Genomic DNA, 17,714 nt, shown 5'->3' with positions numbered 1-17,714 from the left:
TGGCGGGAGGGGGAGTCGCGCGGCGCGGCGCGGCGGAAGCGTTTGGCGGTGGCGCCGGCAGGAAGTGCGGGTGAGGGGGCGGGGCCGCGCCCGGAAGCGCGGCCGGCGCGGCGGGAGGGGGAGGGCGCCCGGCGGCGCGGCGCGGCGGGGAGGCGGCGGCGACGCGTGGCGGCAGCGGCGCGAGCGGCGGCGGCGGCGGCCCGGGGCCGGCGGGAGCGCGCGGCGGCGGCGGCGGGAGCGGCGGGCGCCCTCTGCCCGGCCGGAGCCCTAGAGCGGGGACACCCCCGCCCCTTCCTTCCTGCGCGCCCCTCCCCCGCGGCGGCGGCGGGGCCCAGCACGGGAAGATGGCGGCGGCGGCCGGAGGCGGCGGCGGCGGCTCGGCGGCGGCGGGCCGGCCGGGGCTGTGAGGCCCGCGGAGGGAGCGGCGGGCCGGGGCAGCGAGCGGCGGAGGATGAGCCTGCTGTGCGCGCAGTACCTCCGGTGAGCGGCGGCGGCGGCGGCGGCGGGGCGGGCGGCCGCCTGCGCTGAGGCGAGGCGAGGCCGGCGGCGGCGGGAGGCTGGGGGCCGCCCGGGGGTGCCCGCGGCCGCCTCGGGGCCCCGCCGGCCCCGGCGCGGCTGAGCGGCGGCGGCAGCAGCAAGGTCAAGCCGCCGCCGGGGGTGGGCGGGGGTTACCGGGCTCCCGCGTGGGTGCTGCGGGTGCCCGCCGGGCCCCTGAGCCGCGGCGGGTCCGTCCCCGGTGGCGGGGCGAAGTCGGTGCCCGGGCGGCTCTCGGGAGGGGAGGGAGGCGGGTGGCGCTCGGGGTCTCGCCGTGCTCCCTCGGGCCTGCGCGAAGCCCCGCGCGGCGGGTCGCCTTTGGGCCCGGCCGGCCGAGCGCCGGCGGGAGAAGCCCGTCCGGGAGCTCGGGGCTCCCACGAGACCGTTCGCGGAACGGAGACGCTCTGGGCCCCCCGCAGCCCGGGGCGCCGGTGCCGCGCGTTGACGCGAGCTGAGCTTTGGCAGGCGTCGGGTGAGCTCGGGCTGTGAAGCGGTGTCCTCCTGGGGGCTTTGAACAGCGCCCTGCAAGGTGTGAGTGGCTTTTCAGGGCTTAAAAATGCTAAATAGCACCTCCCCCCCCCCCAGCCCTTCTAGAGCACCTCGCGAAGAGGGGGAGTTTGTATCCCTGAGCACCCCAAAAGGGCATGCCCCTTCTTTCTGACGGGCAAGGGCCTGGGGAAGGGTTTCTGAAGAGTGGGGTCAAGGTGCGTCCTGCACATCCGAAACGCTTTCTCTCCAGGGTTCTGAAAACACTTCGGCTCTCTCCTCTTACCGGTTCGCCCGATCCTCCTCTTCCTCCCCATCCTCTCTTGTATCTCTGTCTGCCTCTGCCTCCTTCTGGTAGTCCAGATCTTGTCTCAAGCTCATCTTTCAAAAAAATAAAATAAAATTAATATTATCTTTTCTCTAATAGCAACAGTCTACAAATCTTACTCTCTTCTAGGCCTCTAACCTATGCTGCCTTAGAATCTCTGTTTCTTTCTTCTCACTTTGTGAATAATAGCTCAAAAATGTGTCTTCTTCTCAGTTCTTCTCTACCAGTAAAAGGTTTGTCTTTTGTATTGCTCGTGGGTTTTTTTGTTACTAACACAACAGTCTCTTGCTTTTTGGCCCCCAGTGTTTAGGAACTCTTTTGCTGCCCTCCAGCCTCTGCCAGGCAGTACTTCTGAAGTCACGCTTGTCCTGCCCAAGTCACCATCCCTCACTGCCAGGCTTCTTGCTATCGTTTTGTATCCTTCTGCGCCAACCTCAGGATTCGCCTTGCCTGCGAGCATGTAGGCAATAAGCACCTCTTTTTGCTAACTTCGTTCATCTGAAACCTTATCGCTTTTTCTGATTGCTTTATGTTTATATAGTTCTTAATACAACAGGGCTGAAGCACCTAGGCACTAATGTGTTACAAATAATGATTCTTATCTTTGTCACCAAGAATCTTATCTCCTCCTTTAAAAAAAAAAAAAAAAAGCAGCGCCTCAAACTCTTCAAGCAGTTTGTAATCAGGAATCTTCACATTCCCCCCTCTAAACAACATTCGTTTTTGTTCCTCTGTGTTAGAGGGTAAGTTTGGGGAGAGAGAATGTCCCTAAAAGCCATGAAATGATTTTTACATCCGCAGCTGTAATACTATGTATATTTAATTGTTTAACTTGCGTATGGTAGAAAATGAGGTACTGAGATGTACCAGGGTGCAAGTTCATAAGGAAAGAGAACAGGGAACAGAGCCTCAGACTCTCGGAGCCAGTCCTCTTGGTCCTTTGCTTTATGGAGGAGGATATCCGTCTTCCAGTAGCACTAAAAGTTCAATCAGAATGTAACGATGAAGGAATATGGAGACAAAAGTATAATGATAGAAAAGGGTAGCTAAACAAAACATTCTACCAAATGAAGACGTTGGGTGATTAGTCTCTGCTGGTTTTTGTCTTTTTATAGCTAAGGAGGGGCAGAAAAGTTTCTGTGAAAAATGTTGCTCTGCATATTTGAAGTTAAGATAAAAGAGACCTGAATTTCTTAGGTGTAACCACTTAGTGGTTGAATAGTGAAATAATGACTCTGCAAGAATCAAGAGAGACTGAAAGAGCTACCAGGAAAGAGAGGGATTTTTAGCCAGACTGCCTTAACTCTTCCACTACCAGTCTCTTTCTTGCTATATGAATATATGAGTGAGTTAATTTAAACTTGAAATCTGGTCCTTAGAAGACTGTGCCTCTTCGATGAAAATGCAAGAACTGACAAACACCTGGGGCTCCTGCAGAAGTCTTCCAGGAGAAACAAAGGTCAGACTTAATGCCCCAAGTACTTCTAAAGTGGCAGGAGGAGAGAGGTGACCTATTTTAGGTCATCTTCATATGTCGTAAGGTAGCATTGGGGTTTTGGCTTTCTCACTCTTAATATCTTTTCCAAGGTCACCTTTTAAGAGTAGTGAATTGCATTCTGTCCTGTCTGAGGTAGGTCTCCTAGGTACGTCTCTCTGGTCCTGGTTTGAGTCACTTCTCAAGGATTTGCATTAGATCTGGTCAGGTGAGTAGAAATTTGAGAGGTAAATGCCTGGTTGTAATGGAGGTTTCGGAAAGTTCTCTCAAAGAGCTCTTAGGAAAAAGGCGCAGTTCACAGGTTTCTCTGCTCAGGCAAATGTGTTCTAGGCCTGCTGAGTCTGACTTGGCTAAAAAAATTTTTGTATCTTTTGTTCTGCTTTGGGAATCTTTAGGTACTCTCCACACATGAAATTAGTCTTGTGGGACAGTCTTCTTACAGTAATATTTCACACATCCTCTGGGTACAGAAGGAGACACTTAGAAGCGAAATATCAACTACCAGTAGGATTTCTAATGTAATGCCACAGAAACTTTCAAACACATCCCTTTTAAGACATGGTTGAGCTTAAGTCCACTTGTGTTTCCTTTAAGGAAATGTTCTTCACTGGTGATTTTATATACTCATGTTAAATATACGGCTAATATTGCTTCAGAAGTTTGGCAGATTGAGATGCAACTGTCTCAACAGTATTTTAAAAAGATGTGAACTCTAGTTACTAGTTAAATCTAGCATTACCCTGGTAGATTGTGGCTAAATACAGAATAAAAAGCACTTGAATTACAGGGCTTGAATACTGCTTAGAAATTCTAGTGCTGACAAACCAGTAGGTAGTTTCCTGTAGTCTTATGATGAGGCTATAACCAACTTCATTAAAGGTTTGACTTGTTTAATAATTTAAATTGTGGCTCTCTTTTCAAAGACTCATCAGTAGCTCCATTACACAGCAGATGCAGAAGTTCTCCTTGTGGTTGCTCCTTTGCTGTCTGCCAGTCTGTGACACACCTCTTGCAATATTTCTCCATTTTTGATGGAGGAGGGTAGAGCTGAGGTAATTCAGTGCTGCGATCTTTTGTGTGTGAGCATATTCTGGTATGGGTCCCTGATGAAGATGATGTGGAGTTGACTTCAGTCAATGCCTGAAAGACACGAACAAGAATACTATACGAAATCCAGAATGAATCCCCATGAGATGGGTAGAATCAGCTCCGTCTTCTTGCCGCCCTCCCTGCGGGCAGGGGCTGGCAGCCGTCCCCCCCCCCCCCCCCCCGAAGCCTTCCCTGCCCCGGGCTGAGCGAGCCCTGCTCCTCGGCCTCTCCTCGCAGGGAACGTGCTCCAGCCCCGACCACCTCGGGGGCTGCCGCTCAACTCGTTCCACTTGATCCACGTCTTTCTTGATTTCTCTTGATATCTGAACAAGACCAATCAATGACAGAAATTATTCCCTCCAGCTTTTTTAAGTACTAAAATCATTTATGGTACTTTAATACACTATTTACTCTTGGATTTTAAACAGAGGAGAAATAGTGGATAGGTCAAAAAACCTGTTTTGACTCTTCAGGAGGCCTCTCTTAGCATGGTGCTCTTTGGGAGAGGAGAGGGGAAAGTGTCCTGTCTTACTTTGTCTCCTTTTTTCTCCTGTCATGCCCAGGACTCTTCCTACAAGGTGCTTCTAGCATTTGATAACTAGAATTGCTGCCAGTATTTAGTATGAACAACACTTCTGATACCTTCTGGAGGGTGAGGGCAGTGGGTTGAAAAGGCAAATAAGATTAATGGTGACTACTGCTTACTACTGATGTACAAGCTTTTGTTCCTGTGCTTTTTACCTGTGAAGAAAAGCAGGGGGGGAAAAAAAAGTATTCAGCAGTTAAGTGGCTTCTCTCTGAGCAATGTCCAAGAAAAATTTCATCTTGCCGAGAGCCCTAGGACGTGTGTCATACTTAGGGCAGTTCCCCTTGAGTTCCAGCTAATGATACTCTTTGTATCAGGGTCAGTCAGGCATTGGCAGCCTCAGCAGCTCTTACTTGCTCCCCTTGTCCTACAGGGGGGAGCTGGGTTGTTTAGCGCCCTTCTGCCGCTCTGGGCTAACAGCAGTACGAGGGAGAGCTGCCCTTGATGTGTAGAGTCGCAAGTTGGCCAGGTGTGCTTCATCATAGCTCTTGCACTTTTTTTTCTTTTTTAACACCTGAGGCAACAAGGCTGAGCATTCCTTGTGTGAATGTACAGCTTAAGTTGTTGCTTCCCTTTCTTGAATGATTTTGACAAATTTTAACCATACAGAGGGAAAGAAGTTTCCAAGTTCATTATTGCTATTGACTGTGAAAGTTCTTACCTGGTTAGAAGAGAAATCCAGATTAGTGCTGTCCTTGAGAGAAGAGCAGGCAGAACTCAGCCATACACGTTTTGGCTGGCCAGCTGTTGTAAATTAGCACCTGTAGCTTCAGATTAGCTGTAATGTTTTGTGTACAGAGTGCGAGTATGGTCGGTGCAGCACGTTAGGAGTATCCGCTCTTGACAGACCAGGGAAACTGGGCCTAAATCACATGAGGGCTGACTAGCGAAGGTTCGAATGCGTGTGTGCGGTTTGGCAGAGCAATGGGAGCAAGTGGCGAGCACGTTTCGGCTAGAGTGTCTGTCAAGAGGGTGACTTTCTTTATCTATATATAAATGCGTGCTGGAGGGAAGAGGGCTGCGGTAATCAGAGAACTTGACCCTTTTTGGTTAGTGCTTGGCAAGAGTTTGGCCGTATGGATGGAAGAGCATGCTTTACGCTTGAACTGCTCCTGCTTTACCTCTTGAACCCCATCGCACTCTTCCGTTCACTTACCTCAGCCCTGACTTGACAGCATAAACTTTTGGCTAGGTCTTCAGTAAACTGGACTGGGGAACTAGTCTAGGTTAAAACTGTTTTTTTTTTTTTTTTTTTTTTTTTTTTACCCACACTGTTTGGCATGAGTTTGTTGCCTGGTTCCACTCATCATGTAACCAGACACGCGTGCTGACAAAAGGATTGAGGTTGTGTGGAACAGGAATGAAGCCCTAATGGTGAGGGAAGGGCTGGACTGCTCCTTCTAATGATAGTGCTCATTACCATTAAAGCGCTCACTGAACCTTAACACTAGTAAACAGATAATGCCTTGTTTCCTAGAATATACAAGCCCTTGAATGCCCTCACATAGCTGTATCGCTATCACACACAGATAGCGTCCCTGTGTTCAGTTTGGGCTGGGAAAGAGGAAGGAGCCCTTTTTTTTCTTCTTGCTGCAGATGCAGCTTATCATGGATGCTGCTACTGCACTTTTTTCTGTTAGGCTTGAGGCTACTTGCAAAACAATGTTCCAGTGACCTAGAAGTGCCAGTTAGTGTAAGTGAAGCTACAGCTTTTTTTTTTTAGGGATGCTTCTTGTAGTAATTAGTTCTTGTTCTAACCTGCATATTCCTGTGTAATTTGGTCTTTGCTGAAGAAGAGAAAGTTCTGTAGTGGCAGTGAAACCAGGTGATGCCCATTTGAAACTTTGATGGGGCACTTCAACAGCAGCAAACCATTTTCAGAAGACGGCCTCCTTCCTTGAATACAGGGTTTTGGAGTTTTTCTTGAAGCTTCTTCATTTCAGTGCATGGTAGAAGGTACATTTGCTGGTTACTGTTTGCTTGCTGGATGCCAAGCTATTTTATTTAAGCATTCAGTATGAAGTATAGCACGATATTCAAGCTACTTGAAAAATCTATTCCCTCTGTCCAGAGTATCTTCCATACAACAAATAGCCTGCTCAAATGATTTTTTTTTTGCCTCTGAATAAGCTGGTCTAGGCATTGAATTGTATCACTAACTTACCTCAAGCAACTTAAAGCTTTCTTTTAATCATTCTATATGGAATGGGAAGCTGCCCTGCTTTTCAATTTGCTATCTTGGTTCCTGCACGCATTTTCAGATTTTGCGGTGCTCCCCGCTCGAGAAGCAGAGGCAAGCTGCAGTCGCTGCTCAGGATCACTTAGGTCGATGGCAGAAGACAGTGACTTGATGGGAAGACGCCTTGGCTGCTTTGCTGCTTGGCTCAGCCAGCAAAAGCAGTAGTGGAAGAGGGAGTAACTGCAGACGGGCAAAAGTCAGTAGTGGAGGAGGCCGTCGCTGCAGCTCGCGTGCGTGTGGCTGGGAGGGCGGAGGGGACCCCTCGCTGTAGCACAGCGTGAGCTGTCATTTGCCTGGTTTCACTGGGTGAGGCGCTGCTGGGCGTTGTAGGCTTTTAAGGACCTTTCGTTACTGCTGTTAGAGCCTCTCAACAGCGGCAGAGATTTCCCTAGTTAGGAGCACAGTCCTCAGGATGAGGAATGGTGGAAGAGCAGTTTAGGAATATATCTATAATGTCTAAGGAGGATGTGTGAGAGGACATTGGTTATTTATCTTTGCTGTTGTTTCTTTGAACTTGAGATCTGTCCTCATCTCACTTGAAAACTTCACAGCTGCTGTCAAGCGGGGGGGATAAAAACACAGATTTGTTATCTCAAAATCTTTACTAGAATTGCATACTTTGGTGCTGTATTTTTTTTAATGTAGATGGTAGGTTTTGCGGTGTTCAGTAAAACATGGGCTTTCCTTTGTGTGGGGAGGGGTCAGGAGAGTAGCATCTTAATTTTAGATCTCCGTTTTATCCCAGTGAAAAGAAGGGAAGACTGGCTTAACTTTCGTTGTGGAAGGAAATAAGGAATCGTGAATGTGACTCCTGGGCTGTAGTTTCTCACTGTTGTGTATGGCAGGATTGGTGGCTGTATCGTATGTGCCTCTCGGATACTCGTGGTGTTGCCTGCCGTACCTCGTTGACTGTAGTTTTACAGTTGTACGGGTTTCGTCACCGGGTTCCACGTTGTCAGCTGCGCTCTGAGTATTGTCCTGAGGCCATGTTTCTAGACTCGTCTGACCACAGCTTTTCTTCCCATTTGAATTTAAGAAGAGCTGGAGAGGTGGTTCTGATCATGAGCTTGGGGACTTGCGAGACAACCAAATGAGGGGGAAATGATTTAAGCAGTGTTTTGATATTGTGCATTTCAATCGTGCTGAGTTACCTCAGCAGTTGCCTCTTCAGATCGATATAATGCTGTGAGCTGAGATGGAATAAGAACTTTTTGAGTAACCTTAGGCCTGCTTTCTTTTCTTTCTGTATTCCAGTAGGACTTTTCTCGGATTATTCACACTGGCTTCTGCACTCAAGGGATTGTCATAAGGAACCAGAAGGCTGAGGAGTCTCTTGGGATTGTTACACTGCCGTGGGCGACAGACTGAATTTCACTGATGGGACTCAAATCAGAGATACCCTTGAGGTACTTAGGAGTCCTGCTAGAGTTAATTCTCTCTTCCACCTTTAGGGCAAAAAGTATCATGTCATTTTCTGAAAATACTTGTCTCTAATACATCAGCAGTCAATTTTTCATATTTTAATTTCATTGTCTGTGTTGTTGAAAGTATCTTCTAGTGCTCAGCTCTTTTGGACAATTTTTTGCTTCATCTAATTGGTATGCATAAGTTGATTTTCTTTCTCCCTTTTTTTTCCCCTCCCTTCCCCCTCCCTTCTGATGTGTTCTCTGTTTCCAGTCTGCTGCCCCCACTAAAGTATCTCAGAAAGCTGCTGTCTAGCTTTTAGGAAGTGAGAAATTCACTCTGAATGCATTTCCGGTGTCACCTGATTGATTCTCTCAAATGAACTTGGGGAAAAGTTTCTCATGTTACTTTACAGAACCTTAAAGAGGTTAGACTCTCTTTGGCCCAACAAAATATACCTTTGGGGCATCAAGAGATTTTATTCAAGACCTGCTCTGGTGTTTCTTGGTGCCTTGATTTAATGAGGCCTTGTTAGTTGTTCCTATTCAATCAGGATACAGCAAAGGGCGGTTTGTTCTGGGCCAGCTGGTTCTAGGGTCCTCTGAACTCCAGTATGATCTGTACTGTTATCGACAACAGTTTGACTTCTTAGGTAATGTGTCAGGAATAGAAGGGAATGAATTGGTGATAAATCAGTTGGAAAGACGGTATCTTTTTCCTTCCTTTCCTGATAAGCCTATATATTCTGTTACTGTGTTTTCTGTTGGCATTAAAGCTCCTGATACTTGCTTTGCTGTGTCCTGTCTTGGTCTCACCATGGTTTGGAAGAAAGCATGTGGATATTGCTATGTCTCAAACAGTTGTGATTAAACCAGGATTTCCTGCAGCCTGCGAGGAACCTTTGGCAGACTCCAGCTTCAGTTCTTCTTTTGGTTTTGACAGTATCTTTGAGTATTTGTGCTCTTTATTTGAGATACGCTTGAAATGGTAGTAACAGTTGAAGGGTCTCTGGGGTAGTTTCATAACTAAAAATAGAAATGCTAACTACTTATACCTGTGAAGAGGGGGAGAAAGTAGGATGGGCGAGACTTCTTTTGGCTATTGAATAGATGCTAGTTGTCAGTCTTCAAGTAGTGTATTTCCTTGTAGAGGGCAATGTGGTGACAAAACTTCTGAGCAGAGCGGCTTGATCTAGCCAGCTCTGCCTCGGAAAAAGCCATTTTTTTTGGCAGGTCCTTATGATTAGCAATAAGAATGATCTCTGAAGAATTTAAATCACTTTTAAAAAAAAAAAAAAAGTATAGAAAAACTTAAAACTGTAGCAGCTCCTAAAGCTTTAATAACTAGCAGCAGATGCTACTGTAAACTCGAGGAAATGTTATTTCAATGTGGAGAAAAATCTCTGTGTGGTTCAAGGAAGGCTGATCATTAATAAAATGACCAAAAGATTCAAAGTAAGCTTGTAATAAAGCTCTAAAAGGTTTTTTAGTTTGTCTTAGTTTCATCGATATGTGTAAAGATGAGTATATATGTAAAATCTTTAACCAGAAAAGTGATAAACTGCCTAACGTATTTTGACGACGTTAATTTGAATTAATACAGAAGACCTTAATTTAGGAGCATGTCATGTGTATGTTAGGTCATGAACTTCTAGCAGTTTTTTTCTCCATTTATACGTACCCATACTGTTTCATTTTAGAGATTTCGGAGTTTTTTTCTTTTTTTGAAGTAAACTGTAGGAGTTACAGGGCTTGGGATGAAGACAGTAATAAGAGGTGGTTGGCTTGCAGTGTTTGTAGTCAAACCTTAGCTAAAATGCTCATCTTCCTATTTTTGATATCAAAGACTGAAATAACATGTAAAGCTTGAAACTAACCTGAAAGATTTTTCAATATGTTCCTAATGAAGATATCAAATGCTTGCTGATGTTGTTCAGGCAACTAATGACTATTTTGGCAGCTCCTATTGTAGATTGCTAGGCAGAAGTGAGCATGAAAGAAAGTGAGGAATGCCTATAGCAACATTGTGTTGTTCTCAGACTTTTGGGATACTCTCTCAAAATCAGACAGGTAAAATTCTGTACACTTTACATTGATTTTTTTAAATATATATGTAATATAAACTATATAATATATTTTATATATATATATTATGTTATATTTCCTTTAATTCGTGAAATAATCCTTTGAGGACTGCAAAACATAGGAACTGCTGTGCTGGAGTGTTAAGTTTTCAGATGTGGTCCCAGAGTATCTTGTCTTTAGGAGCGACAGGTAGGAAAGTCATGAAGATTTTTGAGCCTTTAAAGACAAAGGTGCAGAAAATCTTATCTGTTTGCTTGAAAATGCCATTGAACATACAAATTTCAGATTTTGAGGTTAGACCGGCATGATTCATGTAGTTCCTGTGCTTTATTGTCAAATGCTGAAATATGCTGCCAAAATTATTCTGGTTTTAAACTTGTTTTGAGTATGCTAGAATACTGTACAAAACAGCTCCAGCTTATTGTGGTTGCAAAGTGAAGTGGCAGAGTTGAGTTTGCCTGTGCAACTTGGATATACACACAGGTTGAGTTAATAACCATTACATGTGTAGTCACGTGCTGAATCTTTTCCCCACGTGGTCCCTTCTTGCTTCATTTGCGGCAAAGATTCACAAAATGTGTTCTCAGCCTAACCGAATAAGGACAAGTCACTGCCTTTTTCACCACTTTATTAAAGTGGCAATAGGTTGAGGGAGGCCAGTGGCACTTGCTGAGGGACTTTGGTGGAAGGAGGGAGCCTGGGGCCCTTGTGGTGCAGCTGGACTGCAGGGGAACCTGAGGTGTGCCGGGCTTCTTGAAGGCAAGACCTAATGCCTTGCGGGAATGAGCTAGCAAGATCACCGGAACCGGCTGCTGTGGGATCTTGAGGTCTCTGCCCCTGGGGAACTTCAAAAATAAGTTAGACAAATGTTTGTCAGGAATAGCATCAGGGCAAGGGAATGGACCATGTAACCTTTCAAGGTCCTTTCCAGGCATAAGATTTGTTTGTGCCTCAGGCTGGATGTGATAATCCAATGCTGCAGAGCCTTTTCCTTAACTGGTGCAGAGTGTAAAATGAATATAGCGAACAGGTCTGGCCTAACTGTTGAAAGGGAGTCTGCAGTCCTGGGAGTGCTGAGAACTGGATTCTATTTTGTTTTTCTGCAGAGCTTATATTTGGTGAACATCAGCTAAAACCAAAAACTTTTCCATACTTTATTCCCAAAGCAGGCACTGATAGCAGTTGACTGAACATAGCGCTAATTTCTTTGAGACAAAGTCCTTGCTAGTTTTATATCTAAAGTGTTGAGTTTAAACTTGAACTAAAATGATCTTCTTAAAAAATGCTTAATCCCCAAAAACCTGGTTAAGCTTGGAAGTTATAAATTTGCTCAGGAGCATTCCTAACCAATTCATTAATTCTTAAAACAGGGAAGGTTAAGTTATCGGTTAACCGGCGAATAACTAAGAGAGCTCTGCTGGGGAATGACTGCAGAGGCAGCAGCTCCGTTCGGGGGCGGCTGGGACCTGTTATGGCAAGAGCGGAGGGGAATGGGCGAGCGATACCCAAATTGGTTTTCCCTAGAACCCCTTTGTGTTTTAGAGGGCTTGAAAGCTTTACGCTGCCCTCTTCCTAGTAGCGTGCCCATGCTGCTTCGCTGTGTCTGAGCTAATGACGTTTGCTGGATCTGAGCTGGCTGGATTGGGCGTAGGTCTCAGCTGAATACAGGCAAGAGAGCAGCTTTTATGCATTCTAGGAATGTGTGTGTTTTGCTGGTAGACTTTCAGGTTTCGTAGCGGACAGCCCATCGGGATGGGGAGAATAGTCTTGAATGTGAAAATATAGTATGGGGATGGAGTTTAGTGTTAAAGACATGCACCTGTGAATATTAGATGATGACAGGTTGCTCTCTAGACAAGTTATTCTATATCCTTTGGAAAAACTTCAGAGGTGTGCTCCATTACTGGTACGTGCCGTGTCCTTAGCGAGCGAAATGATATGCTGCCCCTCTCCTGAACGTGGGAAAAACAGCAGCAGAGGAATCCAGGCACAGCCGGATGCTGCTAACCGGAAGATGAATTTGGGATCCGGTAACGGCGCTTTCCTTAGCTCCTTGCAGCTCAAACACATATCCTTGATACTGTGTGTCGCGTTTGTGCTTCTGTTGAAATACGTAGCAAACGTTGCTGGTTGTGTGGTCTGAGAGCGTAGTGGCCATGCATCCTCGTCTTTCATCTGAACTTACCCTATGGGATAGGGCTGCATTAATCCTGTGATGGTAGAGGACTCGGCCTCTTCTTTTTCCATAGTTCCTTTTTTGGAAAAATCATTTTGCAGATGTCTCTAGCTTAAAAGTGTGTTTCAAAACAGTGTTGCCTGTGTGTTTCCGAATGAGAATGGGGAGCTGCTTGTGAGGCCCCTATAAACTCTGGACACTAATACAGTTAGTACCCATTTAATTAATATAAATGGATGATAAAATTCTCCCTGACTGGTGGTCAGTCTTAATTCCATTTCTGTGCTTTGAGGGTTGCATTTTGTCTCAAAATGGAGAATTGAAAATAATTTCTAAGATTTAATTTACAATTAGAATCATGCTCAGATGTAATCTGAACATTAATTGTAATAGCTTGTGTAAACTATGCAGTGTCCTTTCACATTGAAAAGTCTCTTAATTCTTACGAAAAGCCATTTAAAAACTTCTGGTTGTGTCATTTGTCAAATTCTGGATATATGTTTTATTTGTATGATATTTACCTAGTTGTGAATTAAAATGAGCATGGTTGGGCAAAAACCTGCTCCGTACTGTTGTCAAATCACTACAGTGAATAATCGAAACATCGATAATTTTGGTTTAGGCTTTGTGGTTTTTTGAAGGTCTCGACTAGTTGTCTGGGCATACGTCTCAGTATCAGTGCGTAGAAAGCACGTGTTCAAAATGCTGAAGACTTTCCAAGCCCCAACTAAATCTCAGTGTTTAATAAGAACATTTTCTGTTTTATTTGCTTTTGGGGCCTACTTGGTCTTTTATCCTTCTCACCTGAATGAGTGGTACTGATTTATTGAATGTTTATTTTACTTTATTCCAGGTTTTTATACTTCTAAAATGACTTATTTCAGAACAGTCTCCATGTACAGAGCAACTGCAGGATAGCTTTCTCCACCGTATCTATTCTAGTCAATTCATTGCAAGCACGGGACTAGGGATTATGGGATTACTCCCCCCCTTTTTTTTTTCCCTCCTCCAACTCTGGTGGTGATACCTAGATATCTAATATATTTGCGCTTTCTCCACCTGCTGCTTAGCAAGGAAGTTATTCTTAGTATCTCGACTGCCCGTGGTTTGGAGTCCCCTTTAGCGGTTCCCCCTTGTGTCTGTGCAAGTTGTTCGCAGCTTTACCGAGCTGCAGCCGAATCAACTTGGGCTGCTGGGCAAGGGGTAGTTTGAGGGTGGACTGAGAGCAAGGAGAATAACGACCGACACCGAAGAGAGGCAAGATTTCTCAGTTTTATCTCTGGAGGTATTAGTGGAGGCTACAGACGGTGGTAGAACCGCCACAGCTGAAAGTCAGGATTTAGAGAAAATGCCACCTGTTGCCCTGTTCATGCCAAGCGAGGTAGGTTTCCCCCTGGGAAGCCTGTTTCATTCGTGTGGCTAGTGCCTCGTAGCAGGTGCTCTGCTCTGCAGCTCCACGGGCTGATGAGACGGCGTATTTCATCTGGGTAGCCAGAAAACAGCATTAAATTGACTATGTAATTACCAGCCATTGAATCGAATGCCCTGTAATGCTTGCCCGTGAGATTTCTTAAAATGCTCAAGGAGGCTGGCGATCTGCTCTCTAACTGAACCTGCTCTAGCCCTCCGCGCGGCTCGCAGAAAGAGCGTGGTTTTTGGAAATGGTTTGATCCTGTCAGCCTAAGCGTAGCTGATAGATGCCTGATGCTGTCTGATTTCTGTGTTCTTTCTGGATTAATTCTGGACATGATTTTCATAATGCAAAAGCTATTAAAGAAATTAAAGCTAATGTTCAATTATTAGACTTTTTTTTAGTTTTGTCAGCATTTTCCAGCCCTTAATGCAGATGTGAAGATACTACCAAGTCAGTAATTGTAATGTAACAGATGAGTACTGGCCTTGCAAAGTTTCTTGTTATCCATCTATGTATCTATGTATTTATCACAAGCAAAACCTGAAGCTGTATGCAGTCTGATCAGGATGGATTTGAGAGAGCCAGAGATAGGGGTGTCGGAGGGCATAATCTGCTTTCTGTTCAGAAAGTGATTCCTTGTGCGGTTCTAAACCTTGCAAAATTATCCTGGAAAGTAACTAGTTCAGGTGTAAACCTCTCGCATCTCCCTCACTACCCTGGTAGTAAGAACTGCCAGTACTGCTGTGTGCTGAGAGAAAGCTCCTTAATGTGGGTACGTGAGCAAGCAGAGCTGCTTGATTTTCTTTCCGAAATCCACACGTTTTTGGGAAGCAGGCTGTAAATAGCAGAGTGGATTACAAGGCACTCTTCAAGGTTTTTTTTATTTATGCCATCACACATTTAAGATAGCTCTTCAGAACAAAAGCAAGCTTTTCCAATGAAAACTAGCAAGTTTAAGGAGACAGATTATATGTTCTAAGGTTAATTGTTTTGCTGTTGACTTGTTCTCAAGTAAACAGCAAAACTGACCTGCTTTCAGCCAGTGCAGACAAGCTGTTGACCTCCCGCTCAAGTCGGTATCACTGTATGTATAGTGTAGTATTACTCTGTGGATGCTGATAAATAGATAGGATAATTCCATAAAGGTATTCATTTTTGGAGACTGTTCTCTATTAAAAACTTTCATTTGAAGGTGTTCCTTAAGAAAAATTACCCTTGTCTTCAAGGGTCACAAACATTAAAAGCTCTGTTCTTTCATTAGTTATGAACATACCTTTTCTTATGGTTATTAAACTGTTTTTATTCCTTCAGTAATTTGCTCTTAATTTTTCTATACCTAAAACATTGTCAGGGTTACATGAGGAGCTACACGGTCAGCTCCTATGGAAGGGAAGGAAAACGTGAATAGAGTTTTTGTGACTGACTTTCTCTGCCTTAACCCTGGGCAGCATCTTTCGAGAGATTAGATTTCTCCCCGATGGCTCCAGGAAAATAGTATTCCAGACAACTAATAGGTCAAGATGGAAAGTTAAAGAACAGTGTATTACTCAATATTTTAAGAATATTTTTACAAACCAATGGCTAGAATTTGTGGAAGACTCAGCTGAGCTTTTTCGAGCTAGTCTTAGTACTGGCCCGATATCCCTATTCTTGTTTGAATCCACAAGCCCAGGTTGTTGTGTGTCTAGTTTGCAGATTGCTCTCCTGACTTTGGCTTTAAAAGCTCTGCAGAACAGCCCCGGGCGTACTGCTGTTGCTGAACAGCTCTCTGTAGCCCGGGTACCGTTTCTAAGGCATTTAACTCACGTTTGCGGCCGAGGATCACACTGGCTCCTGTGATTGACGTCGTCTCTAGGCTGGAATGAGAGAGCAGAGACCGCGGTGTTCGGTGGAGACGGTCGAGCGCTAGAAACTCGAGCAGGGCAGGACGCTCCGTTCCTTCCCCATAGACTAAACAGGAGAGCAAGCATATATAAACTTTGGTTGGGGTGGGTTTACCTATTGGGAACACCTCTATTTCCCATCTTCGGACAACCGGAGGGGAAAAAATGGGTTTGAATAAAGCAGGCTGTGAGGACACTTAGGCCCTTAGCCTAGAATTGGTTCTGCCCTGACTTCAGCTGCTTGTAACAGTAAAAAGTGTTAAATTTATTGCATGTAAAAATAATAAGCTGGCTACTGTTGAAGATGTTTTTCCAAGGAAAATCACTGCCAAATGTGTGAAGACTGTCCTTTGAGTGTAAAAGGTTAGCCGTGCGGAGCATTTAGCTTGGTGACTCACAGCCTGAGCGTCTCTTGCTGTGTCAGTAATAGCTGGCAGCAGTAAAACCTCCCTGTGCGCGGAGCAAGTGGTTTCAGTGCCTTGTGAAAACGATGGTCGTTTAAATTAAATGGCAACACTTGCAAGTTTGTAGCATTAAGAACTTGTTCAATTAAAGCTGCCTAAAAAGAGTTGTTGAACAGTGCGTATGTGATGCACAAATAAATAAGCAGAGTCTAGACTTGCTTCAGACTCCCGGTATCATGGTGAAATCCTGGCTCCATCCAGTTACCCTGCCAGGCAAAGGCTTGGTGAGCTGCTAAGTGGAGCTGCGCTCTGACGGCCTGTGTTTAGGTAGGTGAAGTTGAGTGAATGGGTAAAGAAAACTTCCCAGAAAGTTGTTTGTGGTGTGGGGAGGTGTTTTCTGTTTGTTTGTTTTTCTTAAGTACCCTGGTGCTGTTCTTCAGCTGTACCAGTCCTGGATTTGTACCCAATCCTAAAATTGTGGAGGGGGAAAAAAAACAAACCCACACAAACCTTGTCTTTGACAAATTGTGGTCGACACACACTGTCTACAAAATAGTCCAGGAAAGTCTCGGTTCTTCCTGTATCATCTTTCAAAATCCAACCCTGAGCAAAGCTCACCAGCTGTTACGGATTAGTGCCCAGGCAGTTTCTAAAAATTGCTAATAAGGCTTTATGTTTTGTCAAATATTAGTGCTTACTCTTAGGAATTGAAGAGAGTGCACTTGTTTCGCATAAAGCTGTCAGCCGTTTATACCGGACAGTAATTTTTGCTCAGTGCTGAACTCCAGGTGCGAATGCTGTCTTAGGTAAAATGTTTAGGTGTTCATGAACAACCCCATTCTCCTGTAATTCTGCTTTATAACGTTGTTCACTGCCTGTGCTGTTAATGTTTCCTACTGCTTTTCCTTGCTCTGAATCAGCAGGAATAAAACTTAATCCCTGACTTTTTTTTTTTAAGAGCTATTCATATTTTTTATGAAAGTAATCTAGAATAGTAGTTGCTGGGTATTACTTTGGAGTTCCTTTTGGGTGTCAGCCTTATCACCGATTGGAATGATTTTAAAAAATAGTATGTTATCATGGAAAAATTACCTTTTCTCCTCCAAAGAAAGGATTCCCTACCTTTACTTCCTTCTTCCCTTTTGGAAGAAGGAGATACTTCTGGCAATGCCTGAATTTGGCCAGTTGTTCTCTGTGATCCTCTCCTTCAACAGGACTTCAGACTGGTCACTTAGCTCCTGTTAAGGCTTGGTAGACTAGGGTCACTTTTCATTACCGTACAATTTCTGCAGGCACCTCTGGGGAAGAGAAGTGCAGAAATACAGACTCATGCTTGGAGTGAAACTACCCTGACCATTTAATATAGCGTGTACAGTATTCACCAAACAAGCGATTGGGCTCCAACTGCTTTTATATGGCTAGCTGCCTGGACTAATCTCCCATTTTCCTACTGAGAAGCCTTCGCAGGGCTTGTCGTGCCCTAGCAGATCTCGCACGGCTCGTGCTCTGCGGGTAACTGAGAGGAGCGTGGAGTGAGCGAGCTTGACTTTGTCCCGTCGGACGTGCAGAAGTCCTGTCTTGGTTAGCGGGGT

General features: G+C 45.1%; 1 protein-coding gene across 6 annotated transcripts in view; it reads left to right on the top strand.

Annotated features, from left to right (window-relative positions):
- The first annotated feature begins 379 nt into the window (after window positions 1-379).
- Window positions 380-17,714, top strand: part of SMG7 (SMG7 nonsense mediated mRNA decay factor) — a 54,356-nt gene continuing 37,021 nt past the window's right edge. For 2 of the 6 annotated variants that reach the window (XM_067300553.1, XM_067300550.1), the window contains exons 1-2: window positions 382-480; window positions 8,012-8,163. In XM_067300553.1, the coding sequence (XP_067156654.1) occupies window positions 8,135-8,163 (29 nt within the window). In that variant the 5' untranslated portion in view covers window positions 382-480; window positions 8,012-8,134. Of the gene's footprint in view, window positions 481-8,011; window positions 8,164-17,714 lie in introns of all 6 variants that reach the window. The other 4 variants (XM_067300556.1, XM_067300554.1, XM_067300551.1 and 1 more) reach the window with 3 other exon arrangements.

This window comes from Apteryx mantelli, chromosome 8, assembly GCF_036417845.1.
Source record: "Apteryx mantelli isolate bAptMan1 chromosome 8, bAptMan1.hap1, whole genome shotgun sequence".
Lineage (NCBI taxonomy): Eukaryota > Metazoa > Chordata > Aves > Apterygiformes > Apterygidae > Apteryx > Apteryx mantelli.
This window is presented reverse-complemented; position numbering and strand designations above follow the sequence as displayed.